At 39.8% G+C, this 27,363-nt stretch overlaps 1 protein-coding gene across 2 annotated transcripts; it reads right to left on the reverse strand.

Moving 5' to 3' along the window:
* Positions 1-27,363, reverse strand: UBE2J1 (ubiquitin conjugating enzyme E2 J1; the record flags this gene model as incomplete). Of its 2 annotated transcripts, XM_080700513.1 has the most annotated exons (8): positions 1-279; positions 8,158-8,277; positions 10,752-10,881; positions 13,187-13,292; positions 13,560-13,644; positions 17,215-17,346; positions 18,273-18,346; positions 27,333-27,363. In XM_080700513.1, the coding sequence occupies 8 exons, from the start codon at positions 27,361-27,363 to the stop codon at positions 1-3; spliced, it is 957 nt and encodes a 318-aa protein (XP_080556639.1). The 2 variants fall into 2 exon arrangements, with proteins under 2 accessions (XP_080556639.1, XP_080556640.1); XM_080700514.1 differs by lacking the exon at positions 8,158-8,277.

Here is a 27,363-nt window from a genome sequence, read left to right on the forward strand (position 1 = left end):
TTATAACTCAAAGTCAAATATGTACTCATTGGCCAGATATATTCGTCGGAATATAAGAGCTGCCAATGCCAATGTCAGAATGACAATTAGTACGGCTGATCCACCATGATCGGTGTGGTTGTCTCTGGGCTGCTGGGCCTGGACTGCATCGGGTGAAGTGGACGACCTTCTTTGACTCTGCTGCTGAGCCCGGCGCTGTCGAGGACTCATGGAGGTATTCTTAGCTGCAGGTTGGGTAGGCTGTTGAAAGGATGGTGCAGGCGGATTCTGGACTCCACACTAGAAAAATTTAAGGAACTTTGTTTAAAACTGGTGAAGATAGTCGTGTATATATTTGTTATCTAAGAATACACAGAATATCAGGGTACTAAATGTGACTAAGGACAAAACTACCACAAATTATCTGAATACTGTCACTAGTAGTCACCTACCCTGCTGAATAAGCCAGCAACATAACAGGAGGAGGGGAACCAGTTAATTAGCAACAAAGCAGGCAAGGCAAAAAGTTCACCTATTTTCTCAATAGATGGCTTCTCTTCTTCCTCAGATGCTTAGCAGATAGTGCTGGAGTTGAAGCAATATCTGCTAATAACATTTCAAAATATCTAAGGAGGGAAACAACTTGATTTCCATTTTCTGCTTGAAAATTACCCATTGTGAATGGTAAAAAGGGCTGGGTATGGTGGTGCACACTTGTAATCTCAGAACTTAAGGGCGCTGAGACAGGAGGATCACAGGTTCATAACCAGCCTTAGCTACTTAGTGAGACCCTCTGCAACTTGGTGAGGACCTATTTCAAAATAAAGAATAAAAAATAGGGCTTGGGATATAGATCAGATGTCGAATGCCCCTGGGTTCAATCTCTGGTACCACAAAAAAGAAAAGAAAAAAAAAGATGGCAAAAAGGGAAACTTAATAGTGTGCCTTTCATGAACCAATTTTCTCCCAATATTACCTTACTACGTCAATTTGCTTCCACTAACAATAAAGCACTTGAAATAATTTCAAACTATAAATTCTTCATAGCAATATTTTTTTTTATTAGGTGCAGTTTTCAAACCAGGCTTATCCTCAATTTCTGGAACAAGTGAACTGAGCACAAGTCCAGAGGTATCTTTTACTTCATGCTGAATATGTGGTTAAGAGACCCCTGGGAGCCAGGCGTGCTGGTGCACACTTAAAATCCCAGTACTGGGAGGCTGAGACAGAAGGATAGCAGGTTTGTGGCCAGCCTCAGCCACTGTGAGGCCCTCTGCAATTTAGTGAGAGCCTAGTCAAAATGAAACCATAAAATAGGGCTGAAGGTGTAGCTCAGAGGTAGAAAGTCCCTCTGGTTTCCATCTCCAATACCAAAAGGAAAAAAAAGAAAAAAGAAAAGAGCTCCATGGATATATACTGAAAAAATGTGGAAGTAATCACGTAAATCAACAGATCCCGGTTGCTTTCCATAAACCACTGGATAACAGCTTCTATCACTTCAATGACTAGTCAGAGCACAACCACACCGTGATACCAAGTGGCTTGAAATACTGAATATAATTTATAGATAAAAATGATGATGGTATATTCAAGGAAGCTGTACAAAATATTAATTCCATTTACTATATATAGATGCCTCAATATGAATTCCATTTAATGTATGTAGACATCTTTTTTTTTATAGTACTAGGGATGGAACCTAGGGGCATTCTATCTCCAAGCTACACCCCCAGTCCTATTTTTTTATTCTTTATTTTGAAACAGGGTCTCACTGAGTTGCAAAAGTCCTCACTAAGTAGCTGAGCCTGTCCAAGAACTGCAATCCTCCTGTCCCATACTCCCAAATGCTGGGATTACAAGCATGTACCACCACGCCCTGCTAATATGTAGACATCTTAATCTTATCTCTACTAACTCAATGGCCTTTAATTTTTTATTGAAAGAAACTTGTGTATACTGGTTATACATTATTGTCAGTACATAGTCTTTCAAACGAAAAATAAGAATGAGCCGGGCATGGTGGTGCACGCTTGTATTCAGGTGCATTCAGGAGGCTGAGACGCAGAGGATCGTGGTTTGTGGACAGCCTCAGCTACTTGGTGAGGTCCTTTGCAACTCAATGAAACCCTGTTTCAAAATAAAGAATAAAAAATAGGGCTAGGGCCAGGCATGGTGGCGCATGCTTGTAATCCCCGCACTTGGGAGGCTGAGACAGGAGGATTGCACAGGTTCGAAGCCAGCCTCAACTACTTACTGAGGCTCTCAGCAACTTAGTGAGACCCTGTTTCCAAATAAAATATAAAATGGGTCTGGGAGTATAACCCGGAGGTAGAAAGCCTCTGAGTTCCACCCTCAGTACCACAAAAAAAAAAAAATAGGGCTAGGGGTGTAGCTCGGAGGTAGAATGCCCCTGGGTTCCATCCCCAGTACCACAAAAAGAAAATAAGAATGAATATTCTATTCAGAATAATATAAATTAAATATAAAATATATAAAATAATTCTATTTAAGAAAATTTAAATATTTAGAAAAAATAAGAATCAAATAATATAATTCGAATACTTTTTTTTAAAAGATAAAAAGATGGACTTTTGTGCTGACAACAGCTTTAAACATAAGGGGAAAAAACTGCTGATCTAATTTACCTGCAGAGGAAATTCCATTTATTTATTTAGTGGTACTAGAGATTGAACCCAGGGGCATTCTACCTTTAAAGTATACCCCCAGTCCTCTTTTTAAATTTTTTTGTTTTGAAACAGTCTCTCCAGGTTGCTGAGAGTTTCGCTAAATTGCTAAGGCCATTCTTGAACTTCCTATCTCAGTCTCCCAAGTACTGGGGTTACAGATGTACACCACCACCCCTAGCCAGAATGTCCATTTAAAATCTGACATTCATCTCAACGTTAAAGGGCTACATCTTCTGGATTTCTTACAACTATCCTTCAGAATCACTCAAATGTAGTGTGGCCCATAATACAGAGGTAGAAAGGAACTACTGATTTTGAGTTAAAAATGAAAGTTAGTAGAGCTGGGGGAATAGCTCAGTAGTAGAGTCTAGCACCTGCAAGGTCCTAAGTTTGATTCCTAGCAGTGCAAAAAAAAAAAATAAATAAATAAAAGGAAAGGAAAAAAAATTTAGTGCTGATACTTGATTAGAGTTACATGTACCTCCTCCAAATCCAAGACTCTAAGCAGCAATCTGCTCAATGAAAAGTACTAATATAGTTGGACACGGTGCCATGGCTGTCATCCCAGTATTTGGGAGGCTGAGACAAGAGGACTGCAGGACAGCTTCAGCAACATTGTGAGACTCAGCAACCTAGCAAGAGTGTTTCAAAACAAAAATGAAAAAAGGTCTGGGGGTGTAGCTTGGAGGTAGAATGCTCCCAGGTTCAATTCCCAGTATCACACACAGAGACACACACACACACAGAGTTCTACTATACTACTATACAAAAAAGCTCAACATTTTGTGAGGTCGTACATTGTCATAAGTGTTAACAAACACTATGAGTTACTGCAAAATACCAATCCAAATCTCCAAATTTTCTTAATTGCTCAACCAAGAATATGCAAGTATTTTTTTTTTTTTTCTTTTTGCAGGTCTGGAGATAGAACCCAGGAGCATTCGACCGCCGAGCTACATCCCCTGCCCCATTTTTTTTTATTCTTTATTTTGAAACTGGGTCTCACTGAGTTGCAAAGGGCCTCACTAAGTAGCTGAGGCTGTCTGCAAACTGTGATCCTCAGGTCTCAGCCTCCCAAATGCTGGGATTACAAGCGTGCGCCACCATGCCTAGCAAGTATTTAACAGAAGCAGTGTACTCAGGGCTTAGGAAAACAGGTTCTTTTTTTTTTTTTTTTTGCAGTACTGGGGATGAAACCCAGGGGGACATTCTACCTCTGAGCTATAACCCCAGCCCTATTTTTTATTCTTTATTTTTTGAAACAGGGTCTCACTAAGTTACAGAAGGCCTCACTAAGTAGCTGAGGCTATCCGCGAACCCAGATCCTCCTGTCACAGGGGAAAAAGGTTCTTTCTTCAGGAAAAGAAAAAAACATATTGGTAATATCTAGAAATTAGCATAAAACGCTGACTCATATTAAAGCTTTTATTTTACACACATTACCTTGTCCATTAGTTTGAGGGAGAACATTTTTCTTCCTGTGTACCTGACCATAAGAGGATGCCATGTTCCTACTAGGCAGGCTTTGCCACTTAGCAGATATGTGACCCTAAGCAAGTTACTCAGCCTAAGTCAGCGCTCATCTGTACAATGAGGATAATATCCAATTCAGTTGTGAGGATTAGATGGGATAATGATATAAAGTGCTTAGGATTCACAATTGCTTATTAAATGTTAGTTATTATTAATAGTGTTACTGTTAATATGTCACTTTGGAAGCATCTAGATTTAGGTTCAATAAAAAGTCGTGAATTTACTTAGTATAGCTTTTTAGGCTTTCTTAGTATGATTACTATATTTAGAAAAGCAATCCTTTGCTGGGCGTGATGGCACGCGCTTGTAATCCCAGCATTTGGGAGGCTGAGACTGGAGGATAGCGGTTCGTGGACAGCCTCAGTTACTTAGTGAGGCCCTCTTCAACTCAGTGAGACCCTGTTTCAAAATAAAGAATAAAAAAATTGGGCAGAGGATGTAGCTCAGAGGTTGAATACCTATGGGTTCTATCCCCAATCCTTTAAAATATTGTTAGTATATAATATTTTAATATAGTCACTTAATGGACTTAATAGAAATATTTACATAGATAAAATATTTTAATTAGGCTTATATTTCAGACACCTTTGAATAGTGCATCAATGCCTAAAACCTAATGCCTTGATAATAAAAAATTTAAAATTTTTTCTCATTTAAAACAATCAGAGTTTGGGAAGCTGAGACAAGAGGATTGTGGGTTCATGGACAGCTTCGGGTACTTAGTAAACCTCTACAATTTAATAAGACCCCGTTTCAAAAATAAAGAATTAGCCGGGCATGGTGGTACACACTTGTAATCCCAGCATTTGGGAGTCTGGACAGGAGGTTCACAGCCAGCCTCAGCTACTTAGTGAGGCCGTTTGCAACTCAGTGAGACCCTGTTTCAAAATAAAGAATAAAAAATAGGGCCAGAGGTGTAGCTTGGAGGTAGAATGCCTCTGGGTTCAACCCTCAGTACTGCAAAAAAAACCTAAGTCCCTTAGATCTTTTTATACATACACACATACACACACATAATACCTTAGAATAACCAGCATCTGTTTTAATATAAAATGGAATGGCTTAATATAAAATGGAATGGCTTATTCAGAACCTCAATCCCTTGGAAGAGGGGAAAATCTGATAGACCGGAAGAACATAAAACTGCCATCAGATATTTTTCCCATTTCTACATAAAAAAAAAAAATCTGCATCAAAAACCAACAGATGGCCTGATGTTATCTGCTGTACTTAGACTTTTGGCAATCTGCACCCACCCCCCTATCTCACTGGCAGAGCAAAAAAAAAAAAAAATGTAGCTTATCTAGGATTTGATATATACCATCTCAGTGAATTTATATTGTACTTGCATGTGAAGCAGCTGCCCCTAGCCAAAAATCAGATTTTAGTTATTACCACAGTGCCCAAATTACATAATTATACTTTGAGAGTTTATATGTAAATGCAATTAAAAGTTCCACTTGCAATTGTACAACTGGAATAAATATAACTGGAATATGTAACAAGGGTACTCAACATAGATTTACAATATACAAAAAGATTTAGATATATTACAAGTATTAGGAGGTTATTTTAATAGGCTTAAAAATTTGCCAACTTATCTTAGTAATAGAATGGCTCTATTTTTTTTAAAGCTATTTATAAAATGAAAGCAATTAGCCAGGCATGGTGGTGCACGCTTGTAATCCCAGTACTTGGGAGGTCGAGACAGGAGGATCATGGTTCGTGGACAGCCTCAGCTTCTTAGTGAGGCCTTCTGCAACTCAGTGAGACCCTGTTTCAAAATAAGGAATAAAAAATAGGGCTAGGGATGTTGCTTGGAGGTATAATGCCCCTGAGTTCCATCCCCAGTACCATCAAAAAATAAATAAATAAATAAAAGCAATTAGAATCCTAATGATGAAAAGTAATCAGAAAATTGTAATGCTTTAAATTAAAACATACTGACTTTAAAATAACTTTTGGGGGGATACTGGGGATTGAACCCAGAGGCATTGTACTTCCAAGCTACACTCCCAGCCCTATTTTATTTCTTATATGGAAATAGGGTCTTACTAAGTTGCTGCGGCTGGCTTTGAACCTGTGATCCTCCTGTCTCAGCTTCCCATGTGCTGAAATTACAAGTGTGAGCCTCCACACCCAGCATACAAGTAAGTACATTTGGATCGTGTGAAAATGACTTAATCTTATTCATACACTTTCTCCCACACCATCATCAGTCCCTCTGGTACTTCCCTTAGAGGACCCTTCCCCTGCTTTTCTCCAACCCACTTTTTTCTACCCAGCTCACTCTTTAAATAGAAGAGAGCCAGTCAAGATGATTCTCTTCTACTTTATATAGAAGTTACTCCTGGGTAAAGGAAATCTGTGTTTACTCAGCTTTTTCATTTTTCCCAACTCTCTAAAGTCCTCTATGAATTAGAGGGGGAAAAAATAGATGTGGCTACTTAACCAATCTCTCATCAAAAAGACCCCCCAAAACAGTTTATTTTATTTTTTCTTTTTGGTACTAGGGATTGAACCCAGGGGCATTCTACCTCTGGGTTACAACCCCAGCCCTGTTTTATTTTTATTTTGAAACAGGGTTTCTCTAGGTTGCTAAGAGTCTTGCTATTTGCTGATATTGTCCTCAGACCTGTGATCCTCCCGTCTCAGCCTCCCAAGTACTGCGATCACAGGTGTACATCACACGCCTGGCTTCATCTTTTATATATAAAGAGAAAGTCATTGTTTTCCTCACAGTCCTAATTATTTAGCATCAGTCCAGTCATAATTTTTAAATCAGTATCTTAGATCACACAGGCCCACTAATTTTTTTAGTCACTAGGTCAGGGTACAACTAACAATATCTATAGTATTCTTTCATTCTTTCTTCCAACAACTGGATACCTACTAAGTGAAAGGCAACACTAGCCAACGGAACTATACAATGTTAGTAAAATTCATACCTATGCTTCTAAATATTATAGCCACTAGCCATATGTGGCTGGGGAGCACTTGAAATGCAGCAAGTGTGACTGAGGGAATCAGAGCTTTGAATTTTACTTAATCTTGATCAAATTTAAATTCAGGTAGTCATGTGAAGTCTATGGCTACTGTATTGGACAGAACAAGTCTAAGGTAAACTTTTGGTTCCAGATATTTATCAAATCAGCCTTAAGGTAGTTTAACAAACCTGCCAAAGATAGTGTCTATTTAGAAAGTGGTTAGAATATTTTCTTCTCTTCAGAGTCTAGCATTTTATTGAAACTAACTTCTTAGAGAAATCAGAATTCTGGAAGGACAACAGGGCTTAAAAATTATTCAGTCCAAGCTAGGTGCACCTGTAATTTCAGTACTTGGGAGTCTGAAGTGGGAAAATTGCAAGTTCAAGGCCTGCTTGGGTAACTTAGAAATATCCTGACTCAAAATAAAAAATAAAAAAGGGTATGGGGGGGTGTGGCTCAGCAGTAAACAGCTGCTGGGTTCAAACCCAGCACTTCACTCACACACACACACACACACACACACACACACACACACACACACACTATTCAAGCTGGGTGTGGTGCATGCTTGTAATACAGCATTTGGGTGTTGAGACAGGAGTATCACTGTTTGTGGCCAGCCTCAGCTACTTAGTGAGGTCCTTTGCAACTCAGTGAGACCTATAAAAAATAGGGCTAGGGGTGTAGCTTGGAGGTAGAATGCCCCTGGGTTCCATCCCCAGTACCACAAAAAAAATTATTTAGTTCAGCCTTACTTAATGAAAAGAAATCTAAAGCCCAAAAAGTGAGTACCTTGCTAAAGATAATATAACTTATTAAGGAGATAGCTGGGCTAGAATCTAACTCTTAGAATGAAACTTTTCAGATATTTGATCTGACATCTTTTCTTCCTATTCCAAATAATAATAATAATAATAATAATAATAATAATAATAATGATACACATATGTATTAAAAGATAAGAGCCATACCGATGTGCTGGCTGTAGCTCCCTGGAATGTTGTAGGTATGTCATCTTGGGTATCATTTAGAGAAAAAGAGTGGTTTAAGTCTGATTCAGCAATAGTCTTTCCAGATGAGTTGACTTCTGCCTAGAAACAAAATATACCCAAAAGCAGTGTTATAAGAAGCATGTTATAAGAAGCAATCTACAAACTGCCTCTCTTGGATTTATTTTCATCTCTGGTTTAATAAATAGTATCAATAAGTTAAGCTTTGTGTGCTCATGTGTCTGATATCAGCTAGATATAATAAATAGGAAGAGCCAGGCATGGTGGCGCACGCTTGTAATCCCAGCGTTTGAGAGGCTGAGACCGGAGGATCGCGGTTCACAGCCAGCCTCAGCTACTTAGTGAGGCCCTCCGCAACTCAGTGAAACCCTGTTTCAAAATAAAGAATAAGAAATTGGGCAGGGGGTGTAGCTCGGAGGTCAAATGCCCCTGGGTTCCATCCCCAGACCCGCAAAAAATAAATAAATAAATAAATAAATAGGAAGCGGCATACACAATCCATGGTCTAAAGGAACTACTGCTTGGTAAAAACCGAAGGCAACACCCATGGTTCACAATCTACAATTCTAAAAACTCTGAAAACTAAAGTATTTTGGATAATTTTTAGGCAAAACTTGACATGAACTGATGTGAAGCTAGTCCAGTTTTCATACCACATTAATGTAAATACTCCCAGGTTCGCTGAGGAAATATTAACAAATGTGATTATGAGGCGCTGCCTGAGATTCCACTGCAGGTCAGTTAATATACAGTATGTGTGAAATATTTTCTAAGAAAACACACTTGACCCTAAGATCTTCAGAGAAGTGATTTTAAGTGGAATGGAAAGCCTCAGAAAGGGGAAGTATAACCAACACTACTGATACATCCTCTTATAGGTACTAAAATGAGATAGAAGGAAAAACTCTTCCCAAGAACTAGACCAAACTGTAGCTCCTCCCAAGACTAGGTAGGATGTAGAGGAGGAGGTAGCATCTTGCTTAATGCAAGTTGACTTTTTTTTGGTGTGGAGCTAATTAAATTCCAGAAACATAAGTGTAGCTACTCAAAGTATTTAAATACTATATAAATCCTATATTTGAGCTGGGCATGGTGGCACATGCTTGTAATCCCAGTACTTGGGAAGCTGAGACAGGAGGATTGCAGGCTCATGGGCAGCCTCAGCAATCTAGTGAGGCCTTCTGCAACTTAGTGAGACCTTGTTTCAACATAAAGAATAATAAGCTGGGCATGGTGGTGTACACTTGTAATGCCAGCATCCGGGAGGCAGAGACAGGAGGATCTGGGTTCTCAGATAGCCTCAGCTTCTTAGTGAGGCCCTTTGCAACTCAGTGAGACCCTGCTTCAAAATAAAGAATAAAAAATAGGGTTAGGGATGTAGCTTGGAGGTAGAACACCCTTGGGTTCCATCCCCAGTACCATGCCAAAAAAAAAAAAAAAGAATAAAAATAGGGCTGGATGTGTAGCTTGAAGATATAATGTCCTTGGGTTCCATCCCCAATACCACAAAATAATGAATAAATAAATGAGCTGGCAATGTAGCTTAGAAGTAGGATGCCAGCTGGGCATGGTGGCATATGCTTGTAATCCCCGTGCTTGGGAGATGGAGACAGGAGGATCGCGCTGGTTCGAAGCCAGCCACAGTGGCTTAAGAGACCCTGTTTCCAAATAAAAACATAAAATAGGTCTGGGAGTGTAGCCCAGAGGTAGAAGGGCTTCCAGGAACCCCAGTACCACCAAAAAAAAAAAAAAAAAAAAGAAGAAGAAGAAGAAAAAGAAGTAGGATGCCAGCTGGGCATGGTGGCACACACTTGTAATCCCAGTACTTGGGAGGCTGAGGCAGGAGGATCACACAGGTTGGAAGCCAGCCTCAGCTACTTAGTGAGGCTCTCAGCAACTTAGATCTTGTTTCCGAATAAAATAGAAAATAGGTCTGAGAGTGTACCCCGGAGGTAGAAAGCCTCTGAGTTCCACCTGAGTACCAAAGGAAAAAAATAAAATAAAAAAGAAGTAGGATGCCCCTGGCTTAAATCCCCCAGTATTATACGCACACATGAATAAAGAAAAAAAAAAAAACCTATTTTTGGGAAAAACATGCAGAAAAAAAAAAAAAAAACAGGGAGATATGCCAATATATTAGCAGTATTTATTTCTTGGAGATGAAATTATGGATGATAATTTTCTTCTTATTGCTTATCTATATTTTCTAAGATAATAGCTAGAATTTTTAAGCACCAGGACAGTTCTAAATATCACATGCACTCCATGTATTAACTCACTTAATCCTTACAGTAATTCTATGAGTCTGGGATAGATGCCATTATTATTTACAGATGGAAAAAAAGGTACACACTGTTTAAGTAATACGTCTGAAGCCATACTATTAACAAGCAACAAAGTTTTCATCTGAACCATGAATATAAATTATAAGTTTTATAAGAAAGATTATTTGTAAAACCTTATTGCAATAAAACTATATTGATTTTTTCCTACCCAGAATCCAGCAGCAAATAAAAAGGCTACCTAATTAGACTTTATCTGGAAACGTATAGCACCTTAAAACTGATTTGTCTAGCCAGCTCCTTGGCTTCTTGGTCAGCCTGGCTTGAGTCACCTCCAGACTTCAAGGGTAACAGGACATCCTTCATGGCACAGCCACATCCTTCACAACAGAAATCTTGAGATCTGATAGAAAAGAATTTCCTTCAGTGAGTATAAATCAATTAGCTGAATGTTAATTCCCTTTTATTGAGGTCCTCAATACTAAACAATTAAATTTAAAAGAAAACAATGCTGGACAATTACACATCACATTCATCCAGAAGCAGTAAACTGGATGATTAAGGCAATGATAATAGTTCTGAAAGAAGTACCTAAATTAGCATGGCATTAAAAAAAAAAAAACCCAGCCAGGCGTGGTGGTGCACCCTTGTAATCCCCGCACTTGGGAGGCGGAGACAGGAGGATAGCGCAAGTTCGAAGCCAGCCTTGCTGGCTTAAGAGACCCTATTTCCAAATAAAAATATAAAAAATAGGTGTCTGGGAGTGTAGCCCAGAGCCCAGAGGTAGAAAGGTTTCCAGGAACCCCAGTACCACCAAAAAAAAAAAAAAAAAGGAAAATAAGATGGGGGAGATCTAGTTCAGAGTTAAAATGCCCCTTGATTCAATTCCCAGTACAAAAAAAAAAAATTTTTTTTCCTTTTTAGGGCTGGGACTGTATCTCAGTGGTAGATTGCCTGCCTAGCATACATAAGGCCCTGAGTTCAATCCTCAGTATTGCAAAAAAACAGAAATAAAAATTTTGAATAGCTGGGCGTGGGGGCGCACGCTTATAATCCCCGCGCTTGGGAAGGGAGGCAGGAGAATTGCGCAGGTTCGAAGCCAGCGGCACTGGCTTGAGAGACCCTGTTTCCAAATAAAAAAGTATAAAAATAGGTCTGGGAGTGTAACCCGGAGGTAGAAGGGTTTCCAGAAACCCCAGCACCACCAAAAAAAAATTTTTTTGAATAAATGAAATTAAGTTATTTATTATAGTATTTCTATATTAATATAATTTTTAAAACCTAGGATCTTGAAGAATATGCAATTAAAATTTATAAAATAGCATAATTTGCCGGGCATGGTGGAGCACGCTTGTAATCCCAGCATTTGGGGAGGCTGAGACAGGAGGATTACTGTTCACAGACAGCCTCAACTACTTAGTGAGGCTCTTTGCAATTCAGTGAGACCCTATTTCAGAATAAAGAATAAAAAAAAAATAGGGCTGGGCATGTAGCTCGGAGGTAGAATGCCCCTGGGTTCCATCCCTAGTACCGGAAAAAAAGAAAAGAGAGAAGAAGAAGAAGAATAAAATATAGGGCTGGGGATGTAGCTGGGTTCAATCCCCAGTACTACAATAAATAAATAAATTAATTAATTAATGTAAATAAACAAATTGATATTATCATGTTGTGATTGCCTAGTGGTATTGCCTTCTCTGCTTTTTTTCTAGGAGCATTTTTGTCTGTATATCCCAGATTATTCAATTCAAAATATCCTTTGAGTAGGGCTAACATCTAGGACTTGATTTTGATAATTTTCTTGTACTGTAATCTGCTGCCTACCACTTTTCAGACAGATTCTATTAATTAAAAGAAAGCATATTTTATTCTAGTACAGCTGAGAATAGTTCTTCCATAGATGTTTGTTAAACAGGCTTTAGTTTGTGGATGACTTTGTACATGCTCTGGTCTTATCACAACTTTTCTTTTTAAATCTTATTGCTGAATTCTGGAGGTGTACATTACTTGCAGCTATTGTTCACAGAAGACAATATGTACTTTGCATAAATCACTGGCTGAGAACCTGGGTCCTCCTATCTCAGCCTCCCAAGTGCTGGGATTACGAGTGTGTGCAACTACTCCTGGCTTATTCATTTTGAAACAGGGTCTCACTAAATTGTAGAAGGCCTAAGTAGCCGAGGCTGGTAGTGAACCCATGATCCTTCTGTCTCAGCCTCCCAAGTACTTGGATTACAAGTGTGCGTCACCACCTCAACCTTGTTTATTAGCACTTGGGAGGCTGAGACCACTGGAGTAGAGACAAATGACCAGTAATGTTTTCCAGGAGAATATACCTCCCACAGATTTTTCTCAAACAGATTTTCTTACTGCAAATCATCCATTGGTCTTAGAAATAAATAAGGCATGTTAAAAATATGTATGTGAGAGCCAGGTGTGGTGGCACACACTTGTAATCCTAGCACTTGGGAGGCTGAGACAGGAGGATCACAGTTCGCGGACAGCCTTAGCTACTTAGGGAGGCCCTTTGCAACTCAGTGAGACCCTATTTCAAAATAAAGAATAAAATATATAAGACTGGAGGTGTAGCTAGGAGGTAGAAGGCCACTGGGTTCCATCCCCAGTACCTCAAACAAAACAAAACAAAACAACAAAAAACAGAACCTATCTCCCGATATCATTCCTCACAAAGAATGAAACACAGAACTTACTTTTTGGCTAGTGCTCTTCTTTCCTCAGGTGTATAATCCAGAGAACCTATGGCTCCCTCTCCTTTTGTTGGCATAAACCCAATGATGGCCAGTAATGCCGTCCTTACTGAAATAAGAAAGTAAACATCAATCTAAGTGGCTCTATAAAAGAAACTGGTTTTACTCTGGAAGGGAGGGAATATATTCTCTTTCACAGAAGAGCCATAAATAGCAGGATTGTATTAAAATGTTGGCAAACATCTAGACGTGAGTTTTTATTATTTATTCAATAATACCAAATTATTTATCCAAAGCAGCTTCAATCTCAAGAGTATATTATAACAAACTGATTAAAGTTACATAATACATATATTCACTATTAATTGATACTTACTACTCCATGAAGGTTGCCAAGTTTCAGGATGATGTCCCGAGATGCTCAAACAGATTTTTTTGCCCACTTCAAATCGCCCATTAGCCTTAGAAATAATAATACACTTAAAATTATGTGTGTTTAATGTTTTATACCTTCTAAATATATTTAGTAAGCCAGGTATGGTGGTACACACTTGTAATCCCAGTACTTGGGAGGCTGAGACAAAAGCATAACAGTTTCATGGCCAGCATCAGCAATTTAGTAAGGCCCTGTTTCAGAATAAATAATAAATAACAGGGTTGGAGGTGTAGCTTAGAGGAAGAATGCTTCTAGTACCACAGAAATATATTTATTTAATATATTTATATATAAATAATAATTTCAATTAAATATTTTTTGAGGGTCTGGGGATGGAACCCAGAGGCATTTGACCTCTGAGCTACACCCCCTGCCCTATCTTTTATTCTTTATTTTGAAACAGGGTCTCACTAAGTTGCAGAGGGCCTCACTAAGTAGCTGAGGCTGTCCACAAACCATAATCCTCTGGTCTCAACCTCCCGAATGCTGGGATATCAAGCGTGCACCACCACACTCAGCTCAATTAAAGACGTTTTTAAAATATATATAATTCAAAGGGGACATAGATTTTTGTTCTCTTATAGACACTCCAAAAATATTTGTTGGATGCTGAGTGAATAATAAAAGGTGTTTTAAGGGGAATATTAGTGCCTTTTTGAAACTAAGTTGCACAATTTAAATAACAAACACAAAAATTTACTGATGCCCTACCCTGTGCCTAGTTCAGAGCGAAGATCAGCTAAGGATCTTAAAGAGAAGATATATAAAAGGCTAGACTAAAAATCTAAGGACTCAGTGTCATCTACCTAGGTGTCTGTGAAGAAGGGCATGACAAGAAAGGTCCTAAGACTGATTTGCAGAAGGATGATGCCATTTAGTAAGACAGAAAGACAGAAAAGGAAGATCAGAGACAATGACTTCAGTTTTGGACGTGCAAATGATATCTTGGTAGGAAAGCTACTGATGATGTCTCATAGGTAGATAGAAATGGAAGTATCCTCATGTCAAAAAAGATACATACAGGCTGGGCGTGGTGACACATGCTTGTAATCCCAGCATTTGGGAGGCTGAGACAGAAGGATGGCGGTTCACAGACAGCCTCAGCTACTTAGTGAGGCCCTTTGCAACTAGGTGAGACCCTGTTTCAAAATAAAGAATAAAAATAGGGCTGGGTAGCTCAGAGGTAGAATGCCCTGGGTTCCATCCCCTGTAGCAAAAAAAAAAAAAAAAAAAAGATACATATAGATTTACATACAAATGTAAATTTATATATACATATACAAATGTAAATTTATATACATATAAATGTAGATTTACATATAAATCTATATGTACACACACACACACACACACACACACATATATATATGTATGTATATATATATATATATATATGCTATTGATATCTCTTTTCCCAAAGGTGACCACTGAACCTATTTCACAGAAAAGGAAACAAACAAATAGCTAAAGTGTGAATTTGTAGACTATCTACATCTAGGGGAAGGGTGAGAGGAAGAGGCAAAAAGTTCCATTTCGGCAGAGACTTTACTCATTCTCTGCTGCACCCACAGGGCCCTGCACATGACATAGGTTTAACAAATATTTGTTGAATGAAACTTTTCAAAAGAGAGGAAGTCAACAAGAAAGAGTGCAATACTGAGTATCTAGGAGGGCAGGGCCAGTTGGTAAATATGACCATACTCTAGGTAAACGCTTGGAATATTTCTGTACTCTCTGGTAAAGAGCCGTTGCCAGCTCCAACCTCGACACACACACCACTTCCCCACATACGAGCCTCCCACTCCAGACGGCCCGGCTCTCCCAGGACCAACAACTAAATGATGTGACAGTCAACAACTCCCGACACGGCTGGGTGCCTCCAGGACCTGCTCCAGCTCTACTTCCAGCATTAAACAATTTTCAGTATCATCTGAAATTTGTTAAGCAGCTTCTATACGCCAGTAACTTTGTTGTGTGATTATATTTACCATGTACAACATTCCTTTTGTCAGATGAGAAAACTGAGTTTCAAAGACAGTATGCAACCAGCACACAGCGTAACACTGGTTAGAATTCGTGTCTACTAGCTCTGAGACAAATGTTCTTTCCATCATACCCCAAACAGGTAAAAGCTGCATTAATCTGCTATTTATTGATGATTATCTTTTGTTTCAACATTTGCTACCCATGTAGGTCAGATGTAACAGGATGAAGGGAAGACGAGTCAGTGGGATTTCTCACAGTGGTCTCTGAGACTGTAAGCATGTTTCAGCAGAGTGCTATGTGTGGAAGTTGGGCTGTAATAGGGTACAGGGTTAATAACATGTAATAGAAAAATAGGAACTGTCTAAAGTGGTACCAGACACAAAGTTTTTTGTGTTGTTTTTCTCTTTTCAAAGTTAGGAATTAAACATACTTACACATTAAAGGAAATAAGGAAATAAAAACAATTAAGAGAGGAAATGGATCAACAGTTGTCTTTCACATAAAAATAAAATGGAAAGATGAAGTAAGTACTAAGATGCAAAAGTAATAATAGAACTAATATTTACAGGACTCTTGGGTCAGGCCCTATTCTATGAGCTATACAAGGTACATTTTTAATTCCACATCAGTCCAATAAGGTAAGCATCATTCTCATTGTAAGGGCAAGAAAACTGAGGAAAAGAATATTATAAATAAGTGTGGTGGCACATGCCACATGTAATCCCAGTACTTGGGAGGCTGAACAGGAGGATTGCAGACTCAAGGCCAGCCTTAACAACCTAGTGAGACCCTGCTTCAAAAGAAAAAAGAGCTATGGCTCTAGGTGGAAGGCAGAATACCCTAGGTTCAATCCCCAGCATTACAAAGAAAACAAATGGGGGAGGACAGGAAGTTGAACTGTGAGGTACACTAAAATTAGCTACCCTTTACTGAGTACTTAATATGTACCAGATAGCCAGGTGCGGTGGTGCATGCTTGTAATCCCAGCATTGGGAAGGCTGAGACAGGAGGATCACAATTCACAGTCAGTCTCAGCTACTTAGTGAGGCCCTTTGCAACTCAGTGAGACCCTGTTTCAAATTAAAGAATAAAATACTAGGGCTGGGAGTGTAGCTCCGGAGGTAGAATGCCCGTGGGTTCCATCCCTAGTACTGAAAAAAAAATGTGCCAGACTTGTGCATAGCACTTCACATTAATTTATTGAATCCTAACAATCTGATATGATATTTATGCATTCAGTAGTATCACTAGCACTTCTCAGACATGTCAGTTTCCTAGGAATTATTTTGAGGAGAAAAATGGCAGTCCCTGGGCCTAGATGCCAAAGGTAAAATTACAATGTTCCTCTTTCTTTTTCATCCCTCCGAGCTACATCCTTAGCCCTATTTTATTTTTATTTTGAAACACGGTCTCACTAGGTTGATAAGAGATTATTTGCTGAAGCTGTCCTCAAACCTGCGATCCTTCTGTCTCAGCCTCCTGAGTATTGTGATTACATACATGTACCACCACACCTGGCCACTTTATTTCTTAATAAGGATGCTAACTACATTTTGGAGTCACCAGAAATAGTTAAATCACATGCATTCCAAAAGCCAAAAATTCTTACCGTTAGGAGAATAATGCTTGGTGGTTTCATGGGATACTCTGGTGGCAGTACTATTCGTCCATGATAAACTCCTCCATCAAAATCAGAATCTGGGGGCCCTCTAACTGTGAAGTGCCATTCAAAAAGGTTATCCTGAATAAAAGCAATAATCCATTAGGAATCAGTGACATTAAAAAGTTGGAACACTTTTATCAATCTGAATATTAGAAATGTACCAGGTGAGAAAAATCGAATTTTTTTTATTATTGTTAGGATAGTTTGTAGTGCATAAAATATCTCAAGAATAAAAGTTATGAATAAGTAAAAGTTATAAGTAAGAGCTTTTTAAAATATAATCTACTGAAAACTGTTATGTCTCACAAAAACTAAACTCTTTTAGTCAAATATATTAAAAACATGTGAATGTTAGTATATTCAGACTTATTTAAATATTAAAGACTTATTTAAATGGGCTATATAAAAAGAATACCAATTAGTGTTAATTATCATATAGTTAAAATTACTATAAATGGGTTACTTTAATCAATCTCTATAAATTTTCTCTTATTACTGATTTATAAAGTCAGTAGTATTAATATATTTGTTATTAATATCATCTTACATTTACTTTTCAGTTTGCAAAACACTGGTACATACATTATTACACTTTTCTCCTCACTTTTTAAATTGTGATGAAGCATATTTAAATATTCTCCTTTTACAGATGGGAAGACTGAAGAGAAGCAGAGATGTTAGTATAAAAAATCCAGGGTAGCTACAGAGACCTCTCAAGGGCCTGAATCTTCCAAAGTGTAGAGAATCTGGGGTTCTTCCCACATTCCCTCCCTCACTCTCAGGACCTAACACCATCTAAGCATAAGATCCACCGAGGCCAGAAAATCTGTTTTACCCAGAAGTTTGATTCTAAATGCTAATGAAATAGTCATAAAATCAAAGGAATAAAATAGCTCAATAGACTACATCAAACACGTCTGTAATGATTTGAAGCAAAGAAAAAGCAATTTTAAATAACTTGCTTTAAAGTATTAAATCTATGGAGAATATAGATAGAGACTAACCTCTAAAGGCTGTGCATGGTAATGATCTGTTGGATCTTTCAATTCTGCTGCTTCTTTCATTAAACGCTTAACAGCTAAAATAAAATCCATAAAATAGACATATTTATAATATGCTTTTCTGAGTGATTAATGAAGACTTACAGGCCTAATGAAAACATTCCCACTTCAATGAAAAATATGTAGCTTGACTGAGCATAGAGTAAAGGTTCAATTATGATATAACAGCAATAAATGGGGGAGAAGAAAATGGTGGCTAGGCATTAGAAGAATGACATGCTTTGAGAGTTACATATTAAGTTCTATACATAAGGAAGACATTATTTTTATTTAATAAGTACTTATATATACTTCCTATGTGATACATTTACTAAGTGCTTTAAAAGTATTAACTCATAGCCAGGCATGGTGCCACACTTGTAATCCCAGCATTCAGGAGGCTGAGACAGGAAGATTGCAATTCGCGGCCAGCCTCAGCTACTTAGTGAGGTCCTTTACAGTCTCAAAATAAATAATAAAAAATAGGGCTGGGGGTACAGCTCAAAGGTAGAATGCCCCTGGGTTACATCCCAAGTACGGCAAAAAAAAAAAAAAAGTATTAACTAGTTTAATCTTCAAACAATACTACTGGATTGGGACTATCCCCATTTTCCAGATGTGAAAACAGACATGGACGATTACACAACTTGCTTAAGGTCACACAGCTGGGAAATGGCAGAGCTTGAATTCTGACACAGGCAGTCGAGCTCTACATTGTAAAATGAATATATTAACAAAAACGTGTCCTTTGGATCTCATGCCCAATGAAAAGTAAACCTCCTAAATGTTCAACCTCTGGGTTCCTTCTACCACCATCTTGCATTAACTAGATAGGGCTGCCTCCAAAGTTCACTGACTCTCCATGGCCCTAATTAAATTCCTTTTCAAAATGACTTTTTGATTTAATTAAAGCCTCCAACCCACTCACCCCATAACTTTCTTCACCCCACCTAGACCTATATTTATTTCCCTCTTTATCCACACCCTTGGCCCTTAGAAGTCTCTCTTTCATGTTCCCCTAATAAAATTCAAGTCTAAGAAGCCGAGCGTGGTGGCACACACTTGTAATCCTAGTACTTGGGAGGCTGAAAAAGGAGGATCGTAGGTTCATGGCCAACCTCAGCTACTTAGGCCCTTTGCAATTCAGTGAATCCCTGTTTCACAATAAAGAATAAGAGTCAGGAGTGGTGGCACACTTGTAAGCCCAGTACTTGGGAGGCTGAGACAGGAAAATCACAGGTTCACAGCCAGCCCCAGCTATTGAGTGAGGCTCTCTGCAACTTAATGAGATTGTGTTTCAAAATAAACATTAAAAAATAAGGCTAGGGGTGTAGCTTGGAGGTAGAATACCCCTACGTTCCATCCCCAACACTGCAAAAAATAAAAATAAAAATAAAATAATAAAAGGGCTGAGAGTGTAGCTCAGAGGTAGAATACCCCTGGGTTCAATTCCTAGTATCACAAAAAATTAAAATTAAAATTAAGAAAATCCAACTCTAGCTGACCCAACCTAACTATCTTATTTGGTGTCTATATCCAAAAAGCTAAGCATTATTGAAAGGGAGAGAAAGGCACATTAATGTCATTATAGGGCCATCATCAATGACTTCAACGGGGACACAGTGCCACCAAAGTCCCTACATTCTCCAATAAGACACCAGCCCACTCTCTCTACCTAGCACCTCAAGACCGTTACACATCTCCCCTCATCTCTCCTTTCACCTCTTTCACCTGGTGACACAGCATTTCATCTCCATGGTAAGTGGCTATTAAGGAGTGCACTACGGCCTAGCACCACAATCCACAGTACAATCCTCTCTGTATCTGTACCTTCTTTCCTTCCCTATTAGCTTTCAAAGTTCAATCCTATGATATGTGCTCTGGGTCTCAACCCTCTCACCTCGAAGTTTTAGGTGCTAAACATGTCAGGATACTGAAGTAGGATGACAAAGCCAGGGAGAAATCTCAAAACTCTGCTTGAAAACACTAGTTCAATACTGTTATCAGAGAGGCATGCACCAGATGCTGGGAGGGCCAGCGTGTACCTAACTACGGTGGATACAAGAGAAAAGGAACCAGGTACCAATACTTGAAAGAAAAACAGGTAATTACCCAGGTGGGTATGAATAGGCAGAAGGAACAATAAAATTAAATGTATAACAGATAGCTTGGGATATTAGAGGGAGAGAAGTTAACGGAATAACCCCTTCATATATACAACCAGAACAATTTGGTATCATGACTTTCCCAAAAATTTTCATTTTAATCACAGGTTCCTAGGCTTTAGAAAAAGTTGTTAGGTCACTACCCTATTTCATAATTATTCTTTTCCATCCCCTACTCTGAACTAAAGCCCTGTAGGTACTTTGTCCACAAAGTGAGGTGCTACAGCTACAATGATAAAACGTTTAAACTGGGAGGCAGTCAATATAAAATAGCATAACAAGCACTGTATTTGAATCATACATATTACGAAAGACTCTCCCTCCAAATCTAGACACTAAACATGTTCCATTTTTTGAACCCTCTCCCCTCCGTCTACTCCAGGCCACCCTACAGTGTTTCCTCAGCTTGCACAGCTGCTCTGGCCGCATCATGACCCTGAGGCCTCCGAGCACAGACTTCAGGAAAGTCTCCTTGACCTTGTCCTGCCCTGAGAGCAGGGACTAGACTGGAGGGGTGGAGACTAGAAATGCTCTCCAAACCACTGCCCTCAAAACTAGCTTAACTCCCTCGCTAGCTATCTTAACACTCTGTATTTTACCGTTTGTAAGTTTTATCTCACCCCCAACAATAGTAGCAAAACAAGAGTTTTCCTACCAAACAGTAGTTAAGAACAATGTGTATCTACTTCACTGCAGTCTCCTCAGACCTTTAGCACAGAGCATGCGTTCAAATATTACTTGAATTGAATGTCATTGCCTTCTTCTAATACATCTCTTCCCAAGAAGGTGATGGCTTTCAAACTTACTTGACATTAATACAAAACTCTTTATTAAAAAAAAAGCTTAATAAGAATCCCAATATGTAAAATAAATAACACAGGCCTGGTTTGGCTGAAGAGCCAGTTTGAAAGGGCCTGCAGTCTATTTACTCTATTTACTCCTCATCTATTTCACTTTGAAAGGAGCCCAGAGAACAAGAACTGAAAACCTCTGACTTAAAGCCATGTAAAGATTTTTTTTTTTTTTTTTTTGCAGTACCATGGATGGAACCCAGGGGTATTCCAAGCTACATTCCCAGAGCGTTGCGTGTGCTCGCTCGCTGGCGCTCGCTCTCTCTCTCTCTCTCTCTCTCTCTCTCTCTCTCTCTCTCTCTCTCTTTTACTCTTTATTTTGAAACAGGATCTTACTGAGCTGCAAAGGGTCTCACTAAGTAGTTCAGGGTGGCTGAGAACTGCGATCTTCCTGTCTCAGCCTCCCAAATGCTGGGATTACAAGCATGAGCCACCACTGCCTGGCTAAAAGCACCATTTTTTAATTTTATTTTTTATGGTACTGAGTATTGAAGCCAGGGGTGTTCTATCTCTGAGCTATACCACCAACCCTATTGTATTTTGAAACAGGATCTCACTAAGTTGACACACGCTGATCTAGAACCTTCAATCTTCTTGTCTTGGCCTTCCAAGTACTGGGATTACAGGTGAGCACCAATGCACCCAGCAAAGTATCATTCCTTTAAATTAACATTATCTAAAACAAAATCAGGGTAGTTCTTTTGAAGTTAGTTTGGCTACAGGTAGCAATAAAAAATGCAGAGATTTTTTTCCTTCATTCCTCATTAGTGGGTTAGACAACAACGATTAAGCTAAAGAAGTCAAATCTTATATCATTTCATACCCTTATCACATTTTCTACGGCTCTTCCACACTCAACTCAGCTCAAGAGCAGAAAACAAACACCCAATAGTTGTACCTATATATTATGAGAGATATATGAGGGGGCTAAAATTGCTGAGATTGCATTTGTACAATCCTATAAAGGAATAATTATTGGCTCAACAAAATAACATGTTGGTTTTATCAGTTCTTAGGCCACACAGGCATATACCATGTGACAGCTCACAGAGTGAAGGTGAGATTAGTGTTTTCATAAACTCTTTTTCATAAATGTCATATAATATAAATGCTTTAGTAAAAAAGAACAGAGATTCTGGATTTAGAGCTTCATTGAAATTATGGTTCTGACATTTTATAGCTCTAATTCATTGAATAAATCACTTAATCTTATTGTAGCTCAGTGTTTACATCTGTCAAATGAGAGTCAATAAATTCTTTTCACTCTCTTCATGAGTTACAAAAATTAAAAAAGACCTGGCATAGGATGAGGGTATATAGCTCAGTGATAGAGTGCTTACCTAACATGCATGAAACACTGGGTTCAATCTTCAGCAATACAAAAAGAGGGGGGCAAGGAGGACTAGAATATAAGGCCTAAGTGATTCTCCCTGGTTCAAAATCAGGCATCAAGCCAGGTGTGGTGGCACACGCCTATAATCCCAGTACTTGGGAGGCAGGAGGATCGCAGGTTTGAGGACAGCCTCAGCAACCTAGAAAGACCCTTGTTTCAAAACAAAACAAAACAAAACAAAACAAAAAAAAAAAAAAAAAAAAACCAAAAAAACGGTTATTCGGATGTGGTGGCGCACACTTGTAATCCCAGTACTTGGGAGGCTGAGACAGAAGGATCCGGGTTCAAGCCAGCCTCAGCTTCTTAGTGAGGCCCTCTGCAACTTAGTGAGACCCTGTTTCAAAATAAAGAATAAAATATTGGGCCAGGGGTATAGCTTGGAGGTAGAATGCCCTTGAGTTCCATACACACACACACACACACACACACACACACACACACACACACACACATTAAAGGGCTGGGGTGAGCTTGAAGGTAGAATGCCCCTGATTTCAACAATCACAGTTCTACAAAAAAAAAAAAAAAATCAGGCCTTCCTTAGCTTACGCAGCTAGCCTTCTGACATGATCCCCTGGCTCCTGAGAAGAAATACCACTGCTATAGAACAGTCAAGAGTCAAAGTGCTGCCTGGGACCTAGAGCTAGAGCACAGGCTGTTCCGCCTTCTATCCCATCTCTTGTTTTCACAAGGGAGGGAACTTTTTATTGTAGCTCCTCTCATCTTTTTGCATGATTATTCTACGGAGCCTTCCTACTATGATGAGACAAAATACGCCATGGGAGGAGCAGATGGCACCTGCTGTCTGCTCTTATTCTTTCCTCCTATAGAGCCCACGCAGTCTCACTGGATCAAAGCTAATGGGCTCCCTGGGTCTAGGCATCAGCACTCTTCACATGCCCAGGCCAGCTCACTGGGCTTACACCAGGTTTGAAGCCATTATCCAGCTAGAAATAAAGGGATCTTCCATAGGTCACTGTCTCCCAACATCAATTTCTCTTGGAAAGCAAATACTGTTTCTTTTTTTGTTTGTTTGTTTTGTTTTGGTACTGGGAATTGAACCCAGAGGTATTCTACTTCCAAGCTACACTCTAGCCCTATTTTATTTTTATTTTGAAACAAGGTCTCACTAGGTTGACAGAAACTACTTGCTGAGGCTAGCCCTAAACCTGCGACCCTCCTGTATCAGCGTCCCGAGTACTGGGATTACAGGCGTGCACCACCACGCTTTACTGGAAAGCAATGATCTTGATATCATCAGTTCCCAAATGCAGAAGCAGGCATACTGAGGATGTAAGTCCACACATCCCAATTGCCTCTTCCTGCTCCCAAAATGAAGGCACTGAAGCAAAAGTTTAGGGACTGATGTTTCTGCCCAGAAAGACCCTACAAAGGTCAACAAACATCTGAAGAGTATATGAGCGCTGGAGACATAGAATAACCAAGACCTGCTTCCTGCCCTCATAGTTAAGTAAAGAAAGTCACATAAACAGTTACACCACCAAATGGTAATATTAACCAGGCCTGTGTAAGTGCAGGGATTACCTTCGTGTGCCTAGGGGAGCTGGGTTAGGCTGAAGCTTAAAGAAGCTTGAAAAATGAAAAGGAATTTTAGATGGACTAAATGAAAGGCATTCCAAACAGAGGTTCTAAACCAGGCCATATGAGAAAAGCTGCTCCATCTGAAAGGTGGTTCAGGAAAAATAATAGAGGATGAAAACATAAAGGAGCATAAGAGTGGCAGGCGAATGAGGCTGGTAAGGAAGGCAAGGGTCAGTCCTGATTAGCCCTGTCGGCCTAGCTGAGCAGTTTACTTTGGCCTTATCCACAGCTATCAGGATGCTGTTAAAAATTGGCAATATAGAGTGATTTTATTTTGTTTTAACTGATCTTGTGACAACAGTAACTGATTAGTTGTTTGTGTGTGTGTGTGTGTGTGTGTGTGTGTGTGTGTGTGTGTGTGTGTGTTGTTTGGGGGCAGGATAAAGCAAAGGAGGTGACCAAGAAACCACAGATAATTCTCACTGGTGCCTGAGTGCTGCCTGTCCCTGGCACGAGGAACATGAGGGTGAAGAGCAAGACTGGGGGAGGTAAGAAAACTGATGAGTCTGGTTTTTATACCTCATACAGTTGTTGTTGTTGTTGTTGTTGTTTTTCAATTTATAGAAAACCTTGGAGAAGATGTTAAGTCACCAGCAAGCTCTATACATCTCTAAGTTAGAAGGAGGGTCTGAGTTGGACAGTAAACTTGGAATGGCTAGAATGACGGTGTGGTCAACACAAACAGCATGGATGGAGTAACTCAGGTTCCTGGGGGAGGTAGTGGACTGCTTTGCATCAGTCTCATTCCATTACTTGCTGCACAGATCCACAGCCTCCTTCATGGGAAGGTTGCCAAGGGAAGCTCTTTACAAACACGTCTCCTTGCTTTCTACTATAAGACTCTATTACCTTGGCAAGAGACCCAAACAGGGGTCAGGGAGCATAAAAGCTAGCCTTACACACAGCTCTGTTCAAAGTCTTAAGTCCGTTTCATAAAAATCATAAAGCATAAAGTTTTTATACCTATAAAATGAACACATTTACTATCTGCATGCCAGGAGGCTGGCCTTGAACTAGTTATTTGTATTGTCTTCATTTAATTCTCCCATCTGTACCTTCAAGACAATCCCAAGTCAAAGAAGATGAGTAGTGTTTTAAATCACTATCTTTTACACAAGGATTCCTGGAAAATTATCAACGTTCTGAGAATAAAACAAAGAAAGGAAGGTTTTTTTTTTTTTTTACTATGCTCAGAATTTTCAATAAGCGGCATATATCTCATCTAATTCACCTCTTCAGTGAACTCCAAATGATCTACACAACAACAACAAAAAAGACTTAAAATATTTTTAGAACAGTCACAGTATAAGGAACTGAAACCAAAAGAGGACACAAATTATGATACAGCTACAAGATGTCAACCAAAGCTCCACCCGCTGAGGTTAAGACAAACTTGGAAAAATCTGTACATCCTACCATCACAATCTTCACTATGCTAGCCAATCGGAACGGAGCAATGCCCTCTGGTACCCAAGAGTTCTTCACCCCCCACCTTCACTCCTACTCACACTACATTACTCTCTAGACATTCCACTAAGTACCTCTGCTATCCTAAGAAACCATGTGTCTTAGAGTCACCATACAATTTCACCACATAGTGGCTAAAACATTTTTTTTTAAATAAAGATCTAAGAACCAGGCATGGTGGTGCACCCGTGTAATCCCAGTACCTGTGAGGCTGAGACAGGAGGATCCTGCAAGTTCTAAACCAGCCTCAGCTACTTAGTGAGGCTCTCAGAAACTCAGTGAGACTGTTTCCAAATAAAATATAAAATAGGTCTGGGAGTATAGCCCTGAGGCAGAAAGCCTCTGGGTTCCAACCCCAGTACCACAAAAATAAATAAATAAATAAAGAAAGAAAGAAAGAAAGAAAGAAAGAAAGATAGATAGATAGATAGATAGATAGATCTAAGGCTGGGTGTGAGTACACAGCTGTAATCCTGGTTCTTGGGGGCTGAGAAGAGAATCACAGATTCTAGGCCAGCCTCGGCGATGCAGTGAGACTCTCTTTCAAAATAAAAAGGGCTGGAGGTGTAGCTTGGAGGGTTCAATCCCAAGTACTAATAATAGTAATAATAATAATTAAAGATTCAAGCTGGGCGTAGTACTACACACCTGTACCCACACACACACACCCAGCTACTCAGGAAGCTGAGGCAGGATTATGAAAGCTGGAGTCCAGTGTGGGCAACTTAGCCTGGCCCTGTCTCAAAAGGGCCGGAGATGCACCTCCGTGGTAGAGCACTTGCCTAGCAAGTGCGATGCCCAGGGTTCAAATCAATCCTCGCTACAGAAAGAACTCTTTAAAGTTTCGCCCTGTCAACCCTTTCTTCAAGGATGCTAGTCGTGCTGACTCCTACTGGGACACAGTTTTGGAAAGAAAATCTAAGCAGCAGCAAGAGTTGGTCAAACTGTCATTAACATTCTAGGATATATATCATTCTGAGCTGACCTATGGTTTCGCCCTCCTTAAAAAAAAAAATTATCAAGGCGCAAGGAAAATAAGTACTTTTTATAGAATACGACTTATTTCGGGCTTGCCTTAACCTGAGAGCGCGGGTTACTTTCATTTCTTTAATGCACCAGAAAAATAGCTGGAAGCTGGGACAGTCTGAGCTGCTCCCGAATGAAGCACCGGCGGGGAGGAGGAGCCCTGCGGCTGAACCCAGACTTCAGCGAGTTTGGGGGGAGAAATCATGGTACACGGCTGCACTAGTTTTTTGGGCTCTCTGGTCAACCGGCTTAGTGACAGACGCTTCCTTAATGCCTTCCATTCTCTTTGCCCCCAACGCTGCAGATCCCGAATTTAAACGCCCCAGCCTTCCCAGCGAGCGACCCGCACGACTCCCGAGGCGGCGGCGGGAGGACGCGGCCCTGCACCTGCCGGCCGGGCGGCCATGGCGGCGGAGGGCCCGGCCGGCCCGCGGCCTGCAGCTCCGGGCGCGCCGCGGCCTCGCGTAGAGCCGGAGCCGCCCGGGGCGCCCCGCCCGCGGCCTCCCGCCCCGCGGCTCACCCGGGCTCTTGAGGTTGTAGCGGGCCTCCAT

Source organism: Muscardinus avellanarius, assembly GCF_963383645.1.
Source record: "Muscardinus avellanarius genome assembly, chromosome: 8".
Taxonomy (NCBI): Eukaryota; Metazoa; Chordata; class Mammalia; order Rodentia; family Gliridae; genus Muscardinus; species Muscardinus avellanarius.